At 47.0% G+C, this 19274-nt stretch overlaps 2 protein-coding genes across 2 annotated transcripts; one reads left to right on the top strand and one right to left on the bottom strand.

Moving 5' to 3' along the window:
• Positions 1-14491: 14491 nt before the first annotated feature.
• CCR75_008200 (uncharacterized protein) lies at positions 14492-17601 on the top strand. Its single transcript, XM_067966254.1, has 7 exons — positions 14492-15706; positions 15769-15826; positions 15889-15954; positions 16025-16158; positions 16219-16450; positions 16521-16887; positions 16961-17601. The coding sequence occupies exons 1-7, from the start codon at positions 14615-14617 to the stop codon at positions 17151-17153; spliced, it is 2142 nt and encodes a 713-aa protein (XP_067817242.1). The 5' UTR covers positions 14492-14614; the 3' UTR covers positions 17154-17601.
• CCR75_008201 (uncharacterized protein) lies at positions 17277-17510 on the bottom strand (the record flags this gene model as incomplete). The annotated part of the gene is made up of 1 exon (XM_067966255.1): positions 17277-17510. One exon carries the CDS (start codon positions 17508-17510, stop codon positions 17277-17279), a length of 234 nt encoding a protein of 77 aa, XP_067817241.1.
• Positions 17602-19274: the final 1673 nt, after the last annotated feature.

Raw genomic sequence — 19274 nt, 5'->3', positions numbered from 1 at the left:
CTCGGAGGTAGAGCCATGGAGTTGGCACTATCGTGCAGCACGCCCATACACGACGCGTTCCCCTCATGGGATTCGCTGAAACAACAAATGACCAGCATGTTTGCACCGCCTGAACAGGCTTTTCGTGCGAGCACGGCTCCTAGCGACTCGACAGGGTACAAGAACCCTAGGGGACTTTGTCTAGGAGTTGAGAACTCTCATTGCATCTATGCATCAAAACCCGGTGCAAGAAGCAATTGTAGTGCCATCTTTATGGGGGGTCTCAATGAGGGCGTTTGCCCGGACGGAATTATTCCGATCTCATCCTGCTACGTTCGACGAGGCGGTTGCCATAGCGCTACGCGCTGAGTTCGACTTGAAGTCTGCTCGCGTTAGCACGCCTGTTTACCGAACAGGCTCTTCGAGCACATGGTACTGTCTAATAGACCGGAACCCATGGATTTAAGCCTCGTTGAGGAAGGAGAAGAGGCATTTCAAGCTGTGGAACAGCATATGAACATTCGTAGATGTTATATGTGCGAAAGCATGAAACATTTACGTCCGACCTGCCCCCTACGAAATACGCGTAAAGAAGGAATTAGCACCAATACCAGAAATCTGGCACGGTGCAGGAAAACGTCGATACCCAGTAGGTGCAGGGCGCCCTGCTGCGGAAGACCTAGAATCTGTTGAACCTCTAGGAGGTGAGAGTAAACAGAACCTAGCCCCAATCAGCTCGGTGTTTAATGGCACGCGGCGAGAGTACAAGCCTGGCTTGCTAGTCGCTCAAGCGACTGTAAAGGGCTTTGACAAGCCGTGGCCAATTGTAATTGATTCAGGAGCGTCTTGCAATTATGCTGCCTTTCCCTTGAAGGAAGTCAACAATACGTTGAGGCGCTTAAAGCGCATGAAGGTAATACAATCACTGTTCGCTTAGCGACTGGGACTCGTGTCACTGTTCCCAAAGTTCCATTGAGCTTAGGTATAAGGGTTTCTGGACTTTGACAGTATGGAACGTTGCCTCATCCTTGATTTGGATTCGAGATATGATCTCGTCCTTGGTATGGCGTGGTTAGAACACCATGAGCCATGGATCGATTGGAGGTCTAAGACCTTAGGCGCCACGCTAGCAAAGTTTTGGAGAGTCATGAACCCATCTTTTCTAAGCAACAAAAGCGCTATTGGCGCGGATCATTGAATGAGTCTGTCAGTGTTTTAGACATTGGCATGTCTGAGTTAATAAACTCTAATGTTAAAAACATTAATTCTGAGCCCGACTTAAAAGAAGGAAGTGGAACGGCAGTACTCCGTCGAGTGACACTCGTTGTAATAACGATTCACTGAATGCTGAAAGCATTGTTGGCCGAATGCCGAATCATCAAGGGTGCAATATCCCTGAGAGACGTGAGTGTCACGTCTAAGTCGGCCAAGGTGGCACCATACTGAGTGTCAATAGTGACACTTTTGGCGGTTTGCCAGGGCATTTTGGGTCAAACCCTCCTAATGCACGTGAAGCGACACGTAAACGTTCGCTAAATAAGATATTGAGTTACCTAACTCCTTGTCGGATGTCAAATTAGACACCATGTCTTGTATAGAACCAATACAGGCTGGAAAACCCGGGGACGTCAATGTCCCGGCCTCTAAGAGGCGTATTGTCTTCACTCCAAGACAGGATGGACACGAAGCGTGTATACCCTCACAAAGTGATACGAGTGAGCAATTACATACGCTTGTAAATGGTGTAACCGGTAACATTGAGGGAGGAGTTAGCCTTGCGGCAATCCCTGCGTTACATGCTCTTTTAGAGCTAGACGAAATGTCTATTGATGAGTGCGGCCGAGCCTTAAAGGCTGGCGACTTATCTGAAATGGTGGTCATTCGACCTATGATTGAGTTTAATTCATCGTCACTTCTAGACGAAGCTGTCCTGGATGACACAAAAGCTGCACTTAGTGCGCGAAATAGATCATCGATCCTTAAAAATCCTACGGATCCCTTTTATTCCTTGAATATGGAATTCCAAGATGTGGTAAGTAATAAACCACCATCTGTTTTACCTCCGGATAGAGGTGTTCGTCATGAAATTGAATTGGTTCCGGGAAAAAAATACTGTGTCACAAGACAATGGCATTTACCAAGGGAGCAGTGTGACGTCATTGACGATTTCTTCCGTGCTAAGCACGAGGCTAGAATGGCACGAGAGAGCAAATCTCCTAATTCGACACCAACATTTTGTGTCAAAAAGCCAAATGGTAAATGGCGCGTTGTACATGTTTATAATAAGCTTAATGCTGTCACTATACCAGCACAAACCCCATTCCTAGAAAGGATGTTCATTAAAACGATATGGTGGGATGTACAATGTACATGCATTGGACTTAGTCGATGGTTACTACTAATTGCTCATGCGAGCTAACGATATCCCGCTTACAGCGGTTACCACGCCAAGCGGTATGTTATGGGAGTGGTTGGTGTTGCCACAAGGGCTGTTCAACGCCCCGGCAACATTTAATCGTCTAGTGACGCATTTGTTTCACCCTCATTGAGGTTATGCACAGAATCATTTCGATGACATTTTTGTCCATAGTCGTGCGGAGCATGGTCGTTCGGATATGGACAACCATTTAGACCATTTACGAGCAGTGCTCAAGTGTATGCGCACAAATAAATTGTATGCCAATGCATCTAAATGCATTTTTGGCGCAGACGAAAATCCTTTTTTAGGATGATTCATTGGAAAGCGAGGCCTTAGAGCGGATCCCGCTAAGGTAAAAGCCATAGTAGATTGGCCGGCTCCTAAAAACCAAAAGGATTTGCGTAAGTGGTTGGGTCTCGCCAATTATTTGCACAAATATAGCGAAAATTACGCTGATGTGGCTAGGCCATTATCTAATTTTCTTAAAAAGGATACAGAATGGTGCTGGACTAGCACCGAAAATAATGCTTTTTGAGCGGTTAAGTATAATCTTATCCATGCCCCGATTCTGGCACTGCCAAACCCAAATTGGCCTTTCAGTGTCGTCTGTGACGCATCTAATGTTGCAATTGGCAGTGCTCTGTTACAAACAGATGTTGATGGGCATGAACGTGTTATTGCGTTCAAGTCTAGACAGCTCAAAGCTGCGGAGAAGAACTACCCAGTTCATGACAAAGAATTACTTGCAATGAAGTATGCTCTCGTCAAATTCAGAGTTCATCTGCTCGGCTCTAAGCCGTTTGTGATATATACAGATCACGCGTCATTACGCACGGCGACTAAGTCGCCCCATCTCTCATATAGAATTGCCCGATTGCTATCTTTTTTTGCGGAATACAACTTCGAGGTGAAGTATAAGCCCGGCAAGCAGAATGCTTTGGCCGATGCGTTATCACGCAGGCCGGATTATGAGCTTTCTCATTTAACGACTCTCTTGTTCCTGAATTAATCCGTTAGGCTTACGCCAAGGATGAACAGTGTGTAGCTCTGCTACGAGCTTTGAAGAACTCTGATCCAGGTATTAAATTGCGCCGGCACGTTTGCGTGCACGGTTACATCGATTTTCTATCGATAACGACCTGTTACTTTATTGCACAGACATCGCGGACCCTCCGCGTGTCGTTGTTCCTCATGATGAGGATTTGAAGTACCGAATCCTCTATGAGGCACGTGGTATGTCCTTGGTGGTCATCTCGGTAGAGAAAAGACCTACGGCTCTATCAGCCAGAGTTATTGGTGGCCCAAACTTTATAAATGGGTCAGCACATATGTTCGCACATGCGAAACGTGCCAACGGGTTAAACCCTCGGCACAGGCTGCTGCGCCATTGGCGAGCCTCCCCGTCCCCATAGGTTGCTGGGAGTCCATTAGTATGGATCTGTTTTCGGTCTACCGAAAGATTTAGCCGGTAACTACGGCATAGTGGTCTTTGTTGACCAATTGAGCAAATGGCTTACTTAGCGACCGTGCCGGATTCCATTGATGGTGAAGGTACAGCTAAGCTGTTTATCGATCGCGTGTTTCGACAACATGGTTTGCCAGTGGCAATTGTCTCTAATCGGGACCCCCGTTTCACGGGTAAATTCCGGAAATCAATTTTCCGAGTGCTTGGCACCAGATTGGATATGTCCACTGCGGACCATCCGCAGACCGAAGGTCAAACTGGACGTGTCAATCGCGTCATTGAAGACGATTTACGCAGTGTGTGTGCTCAGACACCAAAGCGTTGGAGCTCAATGCTCCCAGTGGTGGAGTTTGCGTTAAATAACGCTGTACATGCCTCTACAGGCTATACTCCGTTCTATGACAACGGGCTCACCCACCCACGCGTTCCATTAACGATACCACTGCGTGGTTCAGGGCTTGGTGGGGGAGAATTAGCCGAAAGGCTTGCTGATATCAGCCCTATTACCGTGCGGAAACAAGTAAGCGAGTTTCTCGCGACGCGATTTAGTGTCTTAAGACACGTAAAGGTTACGATGGCTGATTGCCAAGACAAACAAAAAGAACAAGCAGATGCCAAAGGCAGAAGCTGTATTAATTCTTATATGGTCGGAGAACGAGTTTTATTAAACGCCAAAAATCTACCTACTAACTTGGTTTCCGCGGTCTTGAAGACCAAATTGTGCCCGCGCTTTATTGGACCATTTACGGTCGTGGCCAAGAAGGGCCTAGCTTACACGCAAGACCTTCCTAGCAAGCTGCGTACACACCCACTGTTCTTCGTTGGCTTGCTTAAGCCATATCGGGACCCTTCCCACGTGGACTTGAAGGCGCTTGCGCCGAGACAGGCGGTCGTGTCGCAGATTGCTGCATCCTCACCAGGATGTCTAGCTGGCCCTCTAAACGAGGCTGCTGACGGTCCAGCGCCGAAGACGGTTCTGAACCGCCTCAAAAGAGCTCTCAACCCGAGCAAGGACCTCACGAAGAAGTTGCACCTCGTTCCGTAGAGCATCAAATGGTTCCGCCGAAATCTCGGCTCCCTCTCGCGCTGCTTGATGCGCGGGGGAACCTTCAGTTTCATGTGGAGAAACTTTTTAAAGCGACGTCGTCGTAAGGGTCAATACCAGTATTTGGTGAAGTGGCTAGGAAATCAACAGCTCAAATTTGAATACTGGCAGCTTTTCTCTAACAATTTCCCCAAGGCTGAACCCGTTCTTCATAAGGTACCCCTCTTCTGAAACTATTGGAGTTCGAGGTACCTCTGTGGCAAGATTGCCCGTTAGCCGTTGACGTTTTTGAGCGCCAAGCTCAGGGTCAACTCGCGTACTAAACGTGGGATTAGGTGGATCTATAGCCTCGGTGCGGCTTCGATCCATGGTTGTACAGTCAACCGAAGCACTGAAATATCGGCTAGGCCTTTCTTCGTTTTGTGGCATAAATGCCGAACATAAGTGGCCTTTGGACTTAAGCTTAAGCTTAGCGAAATCGAAGCGAAGCTTCCGTTCCAAACGAACATCACCTCTATCCGCAGACTCGCTGATATTCCAAATGTTACGAAGTCGGCGGGCACGGTGAACCCATTTCTCAAATGAGACTTCGTTTTCAGTCCTTGATTCGTTTGATAACACAACGACGGAATTTCTCTCATGGAGGTCACCGAAGCCCCACCGACTTGATCACGTAAACGCGTCAGATACTGGCTTCGCGTCATTACCTTTGGCGTAAGGTATCGCTCACGATACCTTACGCCAAGAATTTTTTGGGGATTCTTGAAAAGGGTGGTCAAATCCGTCCTCGGAAGAAGCCGCCGACCTCACCCAACGCACTAAGTACTAGTGTACTTAGTGCGTTGGGTGAGGTCGGCGGCTTCTTCCGAGGACGGATTTGAATTTTGGCGCATCAAGCATGAGCTCAGGCCTGAGCAGGCTCGGAACGAGGCTCTCAACAGACTGTTAAACAGCTCTTGAGACGATTTTCGCCCGGCCGTATTAGCCAAAGCGTCGCAAGCAGCAGTCTCCTCCGGCTTCTTCGCTACGACTCCGGCGATCCAGATGGCCAAGCTATGACCCGCTATCTCTTTGAGACGCTCGTTCGCACTAAGCGGAGTGAATCTTTATTCACTATGAGTTTTACCTTTCGCTATCTCGGCAGCCCGACGACGAGCTCTTTCCTCTATGAGAATTTTCCGCTCTTGCTCTTCGCCGAGCGGATTCGTAATGATGTTGGACTCAGGATCCCGTGTCCTGCTCAATGCAGTTAAGACATCAGCGGCACCACGTTCTGGGAACGGATTCGGGGCCCGCCGACGTTCATCCGGAGGAGAAGGCGTGAGAGAACGACGCTCTTTCTCCTCCTCCTCTGATGGAGAGTGACTTTCAAAGTCCACCATTTCCTCATCGTCGAGGAAAATACTAAGAGTCTGTGACTCACGCTTGATTGTCATAAGACAAAGGAATGAGAAACACAACCGAACGGTTAGCTGTTTAGGTTCCAACCTCAAAGAGGAAATGAAGCGAATGTTGTCACTCGGTGTCAACAGTCTGATGGGGGAGGGTGTGATAGGGTACACATCGGTTGAAGAACCGTTGTTGTGGTACATCGACTTTATGGGTAAAATACCTTTTTATCGAATTTCTAAATCGTTATTAACTAAAATCCCATTTATTATGGGTAACAAATGTGGTCGCCGCCAGATATAAATTTGGAGGCCGAAATCGTTTTAAATTAACTAGGGTGAGTTTTTTTAGATTTAAATAGATAAATAAAGTGCAATTCCCCATTTGATCTTAAAGCGTTAAGTGCCTTCCTTAGGCTTGCGCATTGATCTGTAAGAGATAGAAGTCGTTCTAAGGTATATCTTCTTGGGCACTAGTTTTCACTTGGTTCTACGAACCCCTGAATCACTTGAACTAGGATTCCTTAAGATTTAATAGCTTGTACGACTCCCTGATTAGTTTAATAGAACTAAGTGACTCTCTGAGACTGAAAGTCTTCCTCCGACTTTAGGAGCGAGGTAGCTCCGCTACAACTGGTAGCACTCGTAGTCAATCTACGCCTGAGTCTTTAGAAGACTAATATCTCACGAAAATGGAAGAGGTTTCAGAACTGTCAGAAGCGCAACGCACCGCTTATGACAAGCTCAAAACCTTATTCGGGCTTGAGCCCGTGGAATTTATTATCTCCCAGGGACCAGAGGTCCTGCATGCAAGGCTTGAAGCCTTCATGCGGTACGAAGCCTCCCTGATCGGTCAGGCACAGGACCACTTAGCGGCATCTATGCCGACCCGGTACATCTATGTACCTGACTCAGAGGCGAGGGCTCGCCCTCTAACTGTAAATGTGAAGACATTGGAGAAAAAAGAGGGAGAGCATCTCTCTTTTTGGATTAATTAGGTGGAAATGTCCACTGATTCCGCTTTGTTCTTACCAAAACGGCAAAAGGTGGCTATGGCCATTTCTAAACTTGGAGGTAGAGCCATGGAGTGGGCACTATCGTGCAGCACGTCCATGAACGACGCTTTTTCCTTATGGGATTCGCTGAAACAGCATATGACCAGCATGTTTGCACCGCCCGATCAGGCTTTTCGCATGAGAGCACGGCTCCTAGCGACTCGACAGGGTAAAAGAACGCATGGGATTCTGTCCAGGAGTTGAGAACTCTCATTGCATATATGCATCAAGACCCGGTGCAAGAAGCAATTGAAGTAAACATCTTTATGAAGGGGGGTCTCAATAAGGGCGTTACCCGGACTGTATTATTCCAATCCCATCCTTCTAATTTTCGAAGAGGCAGTTGCCATAGCGCTACGCGCCGAGTTCGACGTTAAGTCTGCTCGCGTTAGCACGCCTGTTTACCAAACAATCTCTTCGAGCACATGGGTTCCGTCTAATAGAGCGAAACCCATGGATTTAAGCTTAATTGAGGAAGAAGAAGAGGTCTTTCAAGCTGTGGAATAGCATAAGACCATCCGTAGATGTTAAATGTGCGGAAGCACAAAACATTTACGTCCGGCCTTCCCCATACGAAATTCGCGTGAAGCTCGAAAGAGCTCCAGCTCCGATTTATACGAGAGATATGGTACGGTGCGGGAAAATGCCGATCCCCAGTAGGTACCGGGCGCCCAACTGGGGAGACCAAGGCTCTGTTGAACCTCTAGGAGGTGAGAATAAACAAGAACTAGCCCCGATTAGCTCGGTGCTCAATGGCACGGGGCGAGAGTACGAGCCTGGTTTGCTAGTCGCTCAAGCGACTTTAAAAGGCTTTGATAAGTCGTGGTTAATTTTAATTGACTTAGGAGCGTGTTGCAATCATGCTCGACGCCTTTCCCTTTAAGGAAGTACGTTGAGGCGCCTAGAGCGCATGAAGGTGACACAATCACTGTTCGCTTAGAAACTGGGACTCGTGTCACTGTTCCCAAAGCTCCATTGAACTTAGGTCTCAAGTTTCAAGACTTTGACAGTATGGAACGCTGTCTCGTCCTTGATTTAGATTCGAGATATGATCTCATCCTTGGTATGGCCTAATTCAAAAAACATGACCCATGGATTGATTGAAGGTCTAAGACCTTAGGCGCCACGCAATGTTCCTAGCAAAGTTTTGGAGAGTCATGAACCCACATTTGCTAGACAGCAGAAGCGCTATTGGCGCGAATCATTGAATGAGTCTGTCAGTGTTTTAGACATTGGCATGTCTGAGTTAATAAACTCTAATGTTAAAAACATTAATTCTGAGCCCGACTTAAAAGAAGGAAGTGGAACGGCAGTACTCCGTCGAGTGACACTCGTTGTAATAACGATTCACTGAATGCTGAAAGCATTGTTGGCCGAATGCCGAATCATCAAGGGTGCAATATCCCTGAGAGACGTGAGTGTCACGTCTAAGTCGGCCAAGGTGGCACCATACTGAGTGTCAATAGTGACACTTTTGGCGGTTTGCCAGGGCATTTTGGGTCAAACCCTCCTAATGCACGTGAAGCGACACGTAAACGTTCGCTAAATAAGATATTGAGTTACCTAACTCCTTGTCGGATGTCAAATTAGACACCATGTCTTGTATAGAACCAATACAGGCTGGAAAACCCGGGGACGTCAATGTCCCGGCCTCTAAGAGGCGTATTGTCTTCACTCCAAGACAGGATGGACACGAAGCGTGTATACCCTCACAAAGTGATACGAGTGAGCAATTACATACGCTTGTAAATGGTGTAACCGGTAACATTGAGGGAGGAGTTAGCCTTGCGGCAATCCCTGCGTTACATGCTCTTTTAGAGCTAGACAAAATGTCTATTGATGAGTGCGGCCGAGCCTTAAAGGCTGGCGACTTATCTGAAATGGTGGTCATTCGACCTATGATTGAGTTTAATTCATCGTCACTTCTAGACGAAGCTGTCCTGGATGACACAAAAGCTGCACTTAGTGCGCGAAATAGATCATCGTTCCTTAAAAATCCTACGGATCCCTTTTATTCCTTGACTATGGAATTCCAAGATGTGGTAAGTAATAACCCACCATCTGTTTTACCTCCGGATAGAGGTGTTCGTCATGAAATTGAATTGGTTCCGGGAACAAAATACTGTGTCACAAGACAATGGCATTTACCAAGGGAGCAGTGTGACGTCATTGACGATTATATACCAGCACAAACCCCATTCCTAGAAAGGATGTTCATTAAAACGATATGGTGGGATGTACAATGTACATGCATTGGACTTAGTCGATGGTTACTACTAATTGCTCATGCGAGCTAACGATATCCCGCTTACAGCGGTTACCACCCCAAGCGGTATGTTATGGGAGTGGTTGGTTATGCCACAAGGGCTGTTCAACGCCCCGGCAACATTTAATCGTCTAGTGACGCATTTGTTTCACCCTCATTGAGGTTATGCACAGACTCATTTCGATGACATTTTTGTCCATAGTCGTGCGGAGCATGGTCGTTCGGATATGGACAACCATTTAGACCATTTACGAGCAGTGCTCAAGTGTATGCGCACAAATAAATTGTATGCCAATGCATCTAAATGCATTTTTGGCGCAGACGAAAATCCTTTTTTAGGATGATTGATTGGAAAGCGAGGCCTTAGAGCGGATCCCGCTAAGGTAAAAGCCATAGTAGATTGGCCGGCTCCTAAAAACTAAAAGGATTTGCGTAAGTGGTTGGGTCTCGCCAATTATTTGCACAAATATAGCGAAAATTACGCTGATGTGGCTAGGCCATTATCTAATTTTCTTAAAAAGGATACAGAATGGTGCTGGACTAGCACCGAAAATAATGCTTTTTGAGCGGTTAAGTATAATCTTATCCATGCCCCGATTCTGGCACTGCCAAACCCAAATTGGCCTTTCAGTGTCGTCTGTGACGCATCTAATGTTGCAATTGGCAGTGCTCTGTTACAAACAGATGTTGATGGGCATGAACGTGTTATTGCGTTCAAGTCTAGACAGCTTAAAGCTGCGGAGAAGAACTACCCAGTTCATGACAAAGAATTACTTGCTATGAAGTATGCTCTCGTCAAATTCAGAGTTCATCTGCTCGGCTCTAAGCCGTTTGTGATATATACAGATCACGCGTCATTACGCACGGCGACTAAGTCGCCCCATCTCTCATATAGAATTGCCCGATTGCTATCTTTTTTTGCGGAATACAACTTCGAGGTGAAGTATAAGCCCGGCAAGCAGAATGCTTTGGCCGATGCGTTATCACGCAGGCCGGATTATGAGCTTTCTCATTTAACGACTCTCTTGTTCCTGAATTAATCCGTTAGGCTTACGCCAAGGATGAACAGTGTGTAGCTCTGCTACGAGCTTTGAAGAACTCTGATCCAGGTATTAAATTGCGCCGGCACGTTTGCGTGCACGGTTACATCGATTTTCTATCGATAACGACCTGTTACTTTATTGCACAGACATCGCGGACCCTCCGCGTGTCGTTGTTCCTCATGATGAGGATTTGAAGTACCGAATCCTCTATGAGGCACGTGGTATGTCCTTGGTGGTCATCTCGGTAGAGAAAAGACCTACGGCTCTATCAGCCAGAGTTATTGGTGGCCCAAACTTTATAAATGGGTCAGCACATATGTTCGCACATGCGAAACGTGCCAACGGGTTAAACCCTCGGCACAGGCTGCTGCGCCACTGGCGAGCCTCCCCGTCCCCATAGGTTGCTGGGAGTCCATTAGTATGGATCTGTTTTCGGTCTACCGAAAGATTTAGCCGGTAACTACGGCATAGTGGTCTTTGTTGACCAATTGAGCAAATGGCTTACTTAGCGACCGTGCCGGATTCCATTGATGGTGAAGGTACAGCTAAGCTGTTTATCGATCGCGTGTTTCGACAACATGGTTTGCCAGTGGCAATTGTCTCTAATCGGGACCCCCGTTTCACGGGTAAATTCCGGAAATCAATTTTCCGAGTGCTTGGCACCAGATTGGATATGTCCACTGCGGACCATCCGCAGACCGAAGGTCAAACTGGACGTGTCAATCGCGTCATTGAAGACGATTTACGCAGTGTGTGTGCTCAGACACCAAAGCGTTGGAGCTCAATGCTCCCAGTGGTGGAGTTTGCGTTAAATAACGCTGTACATGCCTCTACAGGCTATACTCCGTTCTATGACAACGGGATCACCCACCCACGCGTTCCATTAACGATACCACTGCGTGGTTCAGGGCTTGGTGGGGGAGAATTAGCCGAAAGGCTTGCTGATATCAGCCCTATTACCGTGCGGAAACAAGTAAGCGAGTTTCTCGCGACGCGATTTAGTGTCTTAAGACACGTAAAGGTTACGATGGCTGATTGCCAAGACAAACAAAAAGAACAAGCAGATGCCAAAGGCAGAAGCTGTATTAATTCTTATATGGTCGGAGAACGAGTTTTATTAAACGCCAAAAATCTACCTACTAACTTGGTTTCCGCGGTCTTGAAGACCAAATTGTGCCCGCGCTTTATTGGACCATTTACGGTCGTGGCCAAGAAGGGCCTAGCTTACACGCAAGACCTTCCTAGCAAGCTGCGTACACACCCACTGTTCTTCGTTGGCTTGCTTAAGCCATATCGGGACCCTTCCCACGTGGACTTGAAGGCGCTTGCGCCGAGACAGGCGGTCGTGTCGCAGATTGCTGCATCCTCACCAGGATGTCTAGCTGGCCCTCTAAACGAGGCTGCTGACGGTCCAGCGCCGAAGACGGTTCTGAACCGCCTCAAAAGAGCTCTCAACCCGAGCAAGGACCTCACGAAGAAGTTGCACCTCGTTCCGTAGAGCATCAAATGGTTCCGCCGAAATCTCGGCTCCCTCTCGCGCTGCTTGATGCGCGGGGGAACCTTCAGTTTCATGTGGAGAAACTTTTTAAAGCGACGTCGTCGTAAGGGTCAATACCAGTATTTGGTGAAGTGGCTAGGAAATCAACAGCTCAAATTTGAATACTGGCAGCTTTTCTCTAACAATTTCCCCAAGGCTGAACCCGTTCTTCATAAGGTACCCCTCTTCTGAAACTATTGGAGTTCGAGGTACCTCTGTGGCAAGATTGCCCGTTAGCCGTTGACGTTTTTGAGCGCCAAGCTCAGGGTCAACTCGCGTACTAAACGTGGGATTAGGTGGATCTATAGCCTCGGTGCGGCTTCGATCCATGGTTGTACAGTCAACCGAAGCACTGAAATATCGGCTAGGCCTTTCTTCGTTTTGTGGCATAAATGCCGAACATAAGTGGCCTTTGGACTTAAGCTTAAGCTTAGCGAAATCGAAGCGAAGCTTCCGTTCCAAACGAACATCACCTCTATCCGCAGACTCGCTGATATTCCAAATGTTACGAAGTCGGCGGGCACGGTGAACCCATTTCTCAAATGAGACTTCGTTTTCAGTCCTTGATTCGTTTGATAACACAACGACGGAATTTCTCTCATGGAGGTCACCGAAGCCCCACCGACTTGATCACGTAAACGCGTCAGATACTGGCTTCGCGTCATTACCTTTGGCGTAAGGTATCGCTCACGATACCTTACGCCAAGAATTTTTTGGGGATTCTTGAAAAGGGTGGTCAAATCCGTCCTCGGAAGAAGCCGCCGACCTCACCCAACGCACTAAGTACTAGTGTACTTAGTGCGTTGGGTGAGGTCGGCGGCTTCTTCCGAGGACGGATTTGAATTTTGGCGCATCAAGCATGAGCTCAGGCCTGAGCAGGCTCGGAACGAGGCTCTCAACAGACTGTTAAACAGCTCTTGAGACGATTTTCGCCCGGCCGTATTAGCCAAAGCGTCGCAAGCAGCAGTCTCCTCCGGCTTCTTCGCTACGACTCCGGCGATCCAGATGGCCAAGCTATGACCCGCTATCTCTTTGAGACGCTCGTTCGCACTAAGCGGAGTGAATCTTTATTCACTATGAGTTTTACCTTTCGCTATCTCGGCAGCCCGACGACGAGCTCTTTCCTCTATGAGAATTTTCCGCTCTTGCTCTTCGCCGAGCGGATTCGTAATGATGTTGGACTCAGGATCCCGTGTCCTGCTCAATGCAGTTAAGACATCAGCGGCACCACGTTCTGGGAACGGATTCGGGGCCCGCCGACGTTCATCCGGAGGAGAAGGCGTGAGAGAACGACGCTCTTTCTCCTCCTCCTCTGATGGAGAGTGACTTTCAAAGTCCACCATTTCCTCATCGTCGAGGAAAATACTAAGAGTCTGTGACTCACGCTTGATTGTCATAAGACAAAGGAATGAGAAACACAACCGAACGGTTAGCTGTTTAGGTTCCAACCTCAAAGAGGAAATGAAGCGAATGTTGTCACTCGGTGTCAACAGTCTGATGGGGGAGGGTGTGATAGGGTACACATCGGTTGAAGAACCGTTGTTGTGGTACATCGACTTTATGGGTAAAATACCTTTTTATCGAATTTCTAAATCGTTATTAACTAAAATCCCATTTATTATGGGTAACAAATGTGGTCGCCGCCAGATATAAATTTGGAGGCCGAAATCGTTTTAAATTAACTAGGGTGAGTTTTTTTAGATTTAAATAGATAAATAAAGTGCAATTCCCCATTTGATCTTAAAGCGTTAAGTGCCTTCCTTAGGCTTGCGCATTGATCTGTAAGAGATAGAAGTCGTTCTAAGGTATATCTTCTTGGGCACTAGTTTTCACTTGGTTCTACGAACCCCTGAATCACTTGAACTAGGATTCCTTAAGATTTAATAGCTTGTACGACTCCCTGATTAGTTTAATAGAACTAAGTGACTCTCTGAGACTGAAAGTCTTCCTCCGACTTTAGGAGCGAGGTAGCTCCGCTACACTTAGAATTTACCCTTGGTAGCTAAGTTCTTATCTACTTAGAACCTTCCTCTGCAAGTAAGTAGTCAATGTATGTTGAATAGTAATGTTGTCAGTTCTAGCAAAAGGTGCCACGTTACACTTTGTCTAACGTGATAACTATGCACTTTCTCATGGAAGACGCTAATAACTGATAAATGTATGGCAAAACAGCCGAGTAATGTTACGTGTCAACTATGTAACCACATATTATAAAAATCTTCATTCAGTTTATTCGAAATCCGAACACAACTCGACTTTCGCGTAGCCTTTTCTGAATAGGAAATAATCTCTTGGTTTTTTACCAATCATGAGGTAGCTAGCTTGGCGGACCATTTGTCACGAAGAAAAACCTACCGGCATATTGACTCCTCGCACATCCGCTGTGTGCTGAAGTTTTTTGTCCGTGTGAAGCACGCATGACTGTAGAAATGGAGGCTTCGGAAGCCACCATGATGTCACCCATAAGCTCTAAATCCACGGCTCCTGAGCCCCTACGGTTGTCGGAAATCGAAAGTGCGCATCTGTGCCCGGCGGGTCGAATGAAAATGGAGGAACTGTTTCGACAGTGGCTAAATTTGGATGGCACGAAGGAGATGATTCAGAACATGGTGGTTGACCTTCGCCAGGGAAAAGAACTCAATCTGGACACGCTGTTGGCTACGGTCAACGTGGTGAGCAGCGGCGCTGACTCGCCCTCACGTAGTCCCAAACGCCCGCCTAATTATCAGCTGGGGCTGCTCAGTCCCGGATCAGCTGGCAGTCCCAGCTCACGCAAACGCCATCAGCATTTAGTAAGTCTATTTGGCGATGAGCTTCACAGCGCTCTAGTGTCCGGAGCTGCAGCTGAGTCTGCCCAAACAGATGAAGCTGTCGCTCTAGTATCGCCTTATGACGACGTGGACATGTCTACTGGAGAAACCGAGGCTACCGAAAATGCTCAGAAGGCCTTTCAAGTCAAGAATCAGGAAGAAACAATAGCTGCAGATCAATTGGTGCACGCTGACGCGGATGAAATTATGGAAGAGGAAGAGGAACACGAACAGGAAAAGCAGCCACCTTTAAAGAGTCAAAAGGCTGAGGAGACGACGGATAATCTAGCTAGAGAGACGTTAAAGCACGCTCAAATTCCTCAATTCTATTCACCTGGCGAAAACCGTCGCGGCCGATTGCGTGGTCTCTCCACAGATGCTATGATGCGCAAGGCAGTGGACATTGAGGCGCGCTTTCGCGAATTTCCTGAAGGAATGAAGGTTGAGGATTTTGTAGCCATTACGAAGGATTTGTGCGGATTTCCATCGTTTTTCAATGCACCCTTCTTCCGACGCATTCTCGCAACTTGTAGAGTGGTAGATGAGACAACACGAAAGTGTGAGGACGCTTGTAGTAGTGGTAGCCCCACGAGTGCTGATGGTGGTGTAGCGCCGCAACGTATCTTGAAGGATGTTTTTAAAAATTACTGGATGCGTGAAATGGCTCCATGTGACAGCGTGGAGCGATTTTTTAGAGTAGTACGTGCGCTTTTGCGTTGAAATCTTTTTAGATTTTATTTGTGATACTTCTTTGTTACCAGGTGAAGCAACCAAAAAGCGACTTTATAGAGCGAGACGACTTCGCGCCATTTTTGCATGGTGCGTTCTGCTGCCGAAGCTGTACGCAAGTTCTGATTCTTTCAATTCGTGCTTATCTACAGAGCTCTTAAAGTATCACCCTGGCCTAGAGTTTCTTGGGGGTACTCCGGAGTTCCAGGAGAAATATGGTTAGAAACTGTTCGTATTCAGTGCCTGCTAAGCTTACAGACTTGATGTCATATAACTGCTCTTCTTCAGCCTTAACAGTGGTTGTACGGATATTTTATTCCGTCGATAGAGACAGTAGCGGTCGAATTACTCTGCGCAAGCTGAGACGGAGCAATCTTATTAGCGCATTTAATACTGTGGACGAAGAAGAAGATATCAACAAGGTGCTTGAGTGTGCAATCTTCGATCAAAATTGCTTATAAATACTAACTATGCTGGCACAGGTGAACTCATATTTCTCCTACGAACATTTTTACGTGCTGTACTGTAAATTTTGGGAGCTCGACACGGATCACGACTTCTTACTTAGCCCTGACGACCTCGTACGCTATGGCGGCCACGCCCTCACACGTATAATTGTGGACCGCATTTTTGAACGCGGACGGCGTCCATTTGCTCGTTTCCAGACGCTGACTGCTGAAGAAAAGAAGAAAATGAGTTACGAAGATTTCATCTGTCAGTGCCCTTCCTTTAATTGCGATCGGGCCTTTAATTATCGCTGACATGATGATATTGATGGCTTCAGATTTTATGCTCTCTGAAGAAGATAAAGCAAATGCCGTCAGTATACGGTATTGGTTCGAACTTATTGACACAAACGATGATGGCGTCTTGCGCGCCGACGAAATGCGCGTATTTTATCGTGATCAGATACACCGCATGGAGTGCCTTGGTCACGAGGTGGTGCCGTTCGAAGATATTCTGTGTCAGTTGTCGGACCTTTTGCATCCCGAAAAGGAAGGCGAGTTCTACCACAAAGACTTTATACGCCCAGACAAAATCCGTGTATCAGGAGTATTTTTCAACGTGCTGTTTAATCTCAGCAAATTTATTGAATTTGAGCAGCGTGACCCGTTTCTTCTGCGCCAACAACTCGCTGAGCCCGAGCTTACGTGCGTGTTCTATAATGCCAATCGTACCCAAAGCTTTCACTAATCTATCACTAAATGCTGTCGTTTTTGGTAGTGATTGGGACCGCTACGCCCGCGCTGAGTATGCTCGGCTGGCAATGGAGGAAGAAAGCCGCGACGAGGACACAGCAATGGACATTGACACTATGGATGGATGGTACGTGTCAGACGAGCAAGAAGAAGAAGCCTCCGAAGGCACCGCGAATGCAGCGGGCACTGAAGGCCGAACGGTCGAAGCTCCATTTTAATAATATTGTGCCCATCACACTTATTTCAATTACCCTTAGAAGACTGCGGGTGATATTTTATACTAGGCAAGTCGATCATGAAATCAAAGTTAGCGATTACAGTCGCTCATTTGTGGCAGTAAATTATGTTTTAGATTTGGAAGCCTCCTGCGCCTTGCGCAGCCGGTTTACGAAATTATTGCATTGCTTAAGCTTCTTGACTTCATCCTGGCATTTTCTCCAGTCGCGATTGAAGTCTGCGAGGCAGTCTTCCAGATTGTAATACTCCCTATGACAGCGGTTTCTCTTGATGATTTTTTCCACGTCAAGTTCCTCGCCAAAGTCGCTTTTACTACCGGCGTGGATTTCCTTGGGCATTCGAAACTTGTGAAATATCAAGGAATTCGTTAGAAAAAAATACCTAATTGGGTAATTTTAAGCAGTTTAAAATAAAATGCGTGAAAAGGAAAAAAAATCTTTTCTTCCATTTGCTTTAAATAAAGCTGGTCAAACAGTATTATTGTCATGAAACCACACAGCACTAACTATTGTATTATTTATTCGATACAAAATAGCAACTACTTTTTGTAATAAAATACAATCAAGTTTATTGGAATTCAACTAATGAAAGCCACAACGTGATGGCTCTGAGCAACGCGGACATTGTCCACTTGTTAAATATAGAAACGGACGTCGCACCCTATGCTTCACGTTTAACCGCCGGGGGAAGCTTTAGCCCAGTATGTAACGGGGTGTCCCGTTACATAAAAAAGTAAAAAAATTAAGAAACTTTATATGCCTTCTTTACTTGAAATCGCGTCGTCGTTGTTCCTCATGATGAGGATTTGAAGTACCGAATCCTCTATGAGGAACGTGGTACTGTCCTTGGTGGTCATCTCGGTAGAGAAAAAAATCACGGCTCTGTAAGTGGTGGCCCAACTTTATAGATGGGTCAGCATATACGTTCGCACATGCGAAACTTGCCAACGGGTTAAACCCGGTGCAGGCTGCTGCGCCACTGGCAAGTCTTCCCGTACCAATAGGGTGTTGGGAGTCCATTAGTATGGACTTTGTTTTCGGTCTACCGAAAGATTCGGCCACTAACTCTGGTATAGTGGTCTTTGTTGACCGATTGAGCAAAATGGCCACTTAGCGGCTGTGCCGGAAACCATTGATGGTGAAGGTATAACAAGGCTGTTCATCGATGGCGTGTTTCGACAACACGGTTTGCCAGTGGCAATTGTCTCTGAGCGAGACCCCCTTTCACGGGTAAATTCTGTAGACACTTTTCCGAGTGCATGGCACGAGATTAAACTGTACACCGCAGACCATCCGCAGACCGATGATCAAACTGTACGTGTCAATCGCGTCATTGAAGACGTTTACGCAGTGTGTGTGCTCAGACATCAAAGCGCTGGAGATCACCTCTCCCAGTGGTAAAATATGCATTAAATTTCGGTGTCCATGCCTCTACAGGCTACATTCCGTTCAATGACAACGGTCTCACCCACCACGCGTTCCTTTAACGATACCACTGCGTGGCTCAGGGCTTGGTGGAGGAGAATTAGCCGATAGGCTTGCTAATATCAGCCCTGTGACCGTGCGGAAACAAGTAAGCGAGTTTCTCGCGACGCGATTTAGTGTCTTAAGACACGTAAGGGATACGATGGCTGATAGCCAAGACAAACAAAAAGAACAAGCAGATGCCAAAGGCAGAAGCTGTATTAATTCTTATATGGTCGGAGACCGAGTTTTATTAAACGCCAAAAATCTACCTACTAACTTGGATTCCGCGGTCTTGAAGACCAAATTGTGCCCGCGCTTTATTGGACCATTTACGGTCGTGGCCAAGAAGGGCCTAGCTTACACGCAAGACCTTCCTAGCAAGCTGCGTATACACCCAGTGTTCTTTGTTGGCTTGCTTAAGCCATATCGGGACCCTTCCCACGTGGACTTGAAGGCGCTTGCGCCGTGACAGGCGGTCGTGCCGTGAATTGCTGCATCCTCACCAGGATGTCCAGCTGGCTCTCTCTAAGCGAGGGTTGCTGACGTTCCCGCATCGAAGACGGTTCCAAACCGCCTCAAAGGAGCTCTCAACCCGAGCAAGGACCTTACGAAGAAGTTGCACCTCTTTCCGTAGAG

This window comes from Bremia lactucae, linkage group LG3 (assembly GCF_004359215.1).
Source record: "Bremia lactucae strain SF5 linkage group LG3, whole genome shotgun sequence".
In the NCBI taxonomy this organism is placed as follows: Eukaryota; Oomycota; class Peronosporomycetes; order Peronosporales; family Peronosporaceae; genus Bremia; species Bremia lactucae.
This window is presented reverse-complemented; position numbering and strand designations above follow the sequence as displayed.

Excerpts from the sequence above, each read along its gene's own strand:
- CCR75_008200 (XM_067966254.1), top strand. The coding sequence starts at position 14,615 with ATGACTGTAGAAATGGAGGCTTCGGAAGCCACCATGATGTCACCCATA. Across the intron at positions 16,159-16,218 it reads AAGAAGAAGATATCAACAAG|GTGAACTCATATTTCTCCTA; the intron begins GTGCTTGAGTGT and ends ATGCTGGCACAG. Across the intron at positions 16,451-16,520 it reads GAGTTACGAAGATTTCATCT|ATTTTATGCTCTCTGAAGAA; the intron begins GTCAGTGCCCTT and ends TGATGGCTTCAG.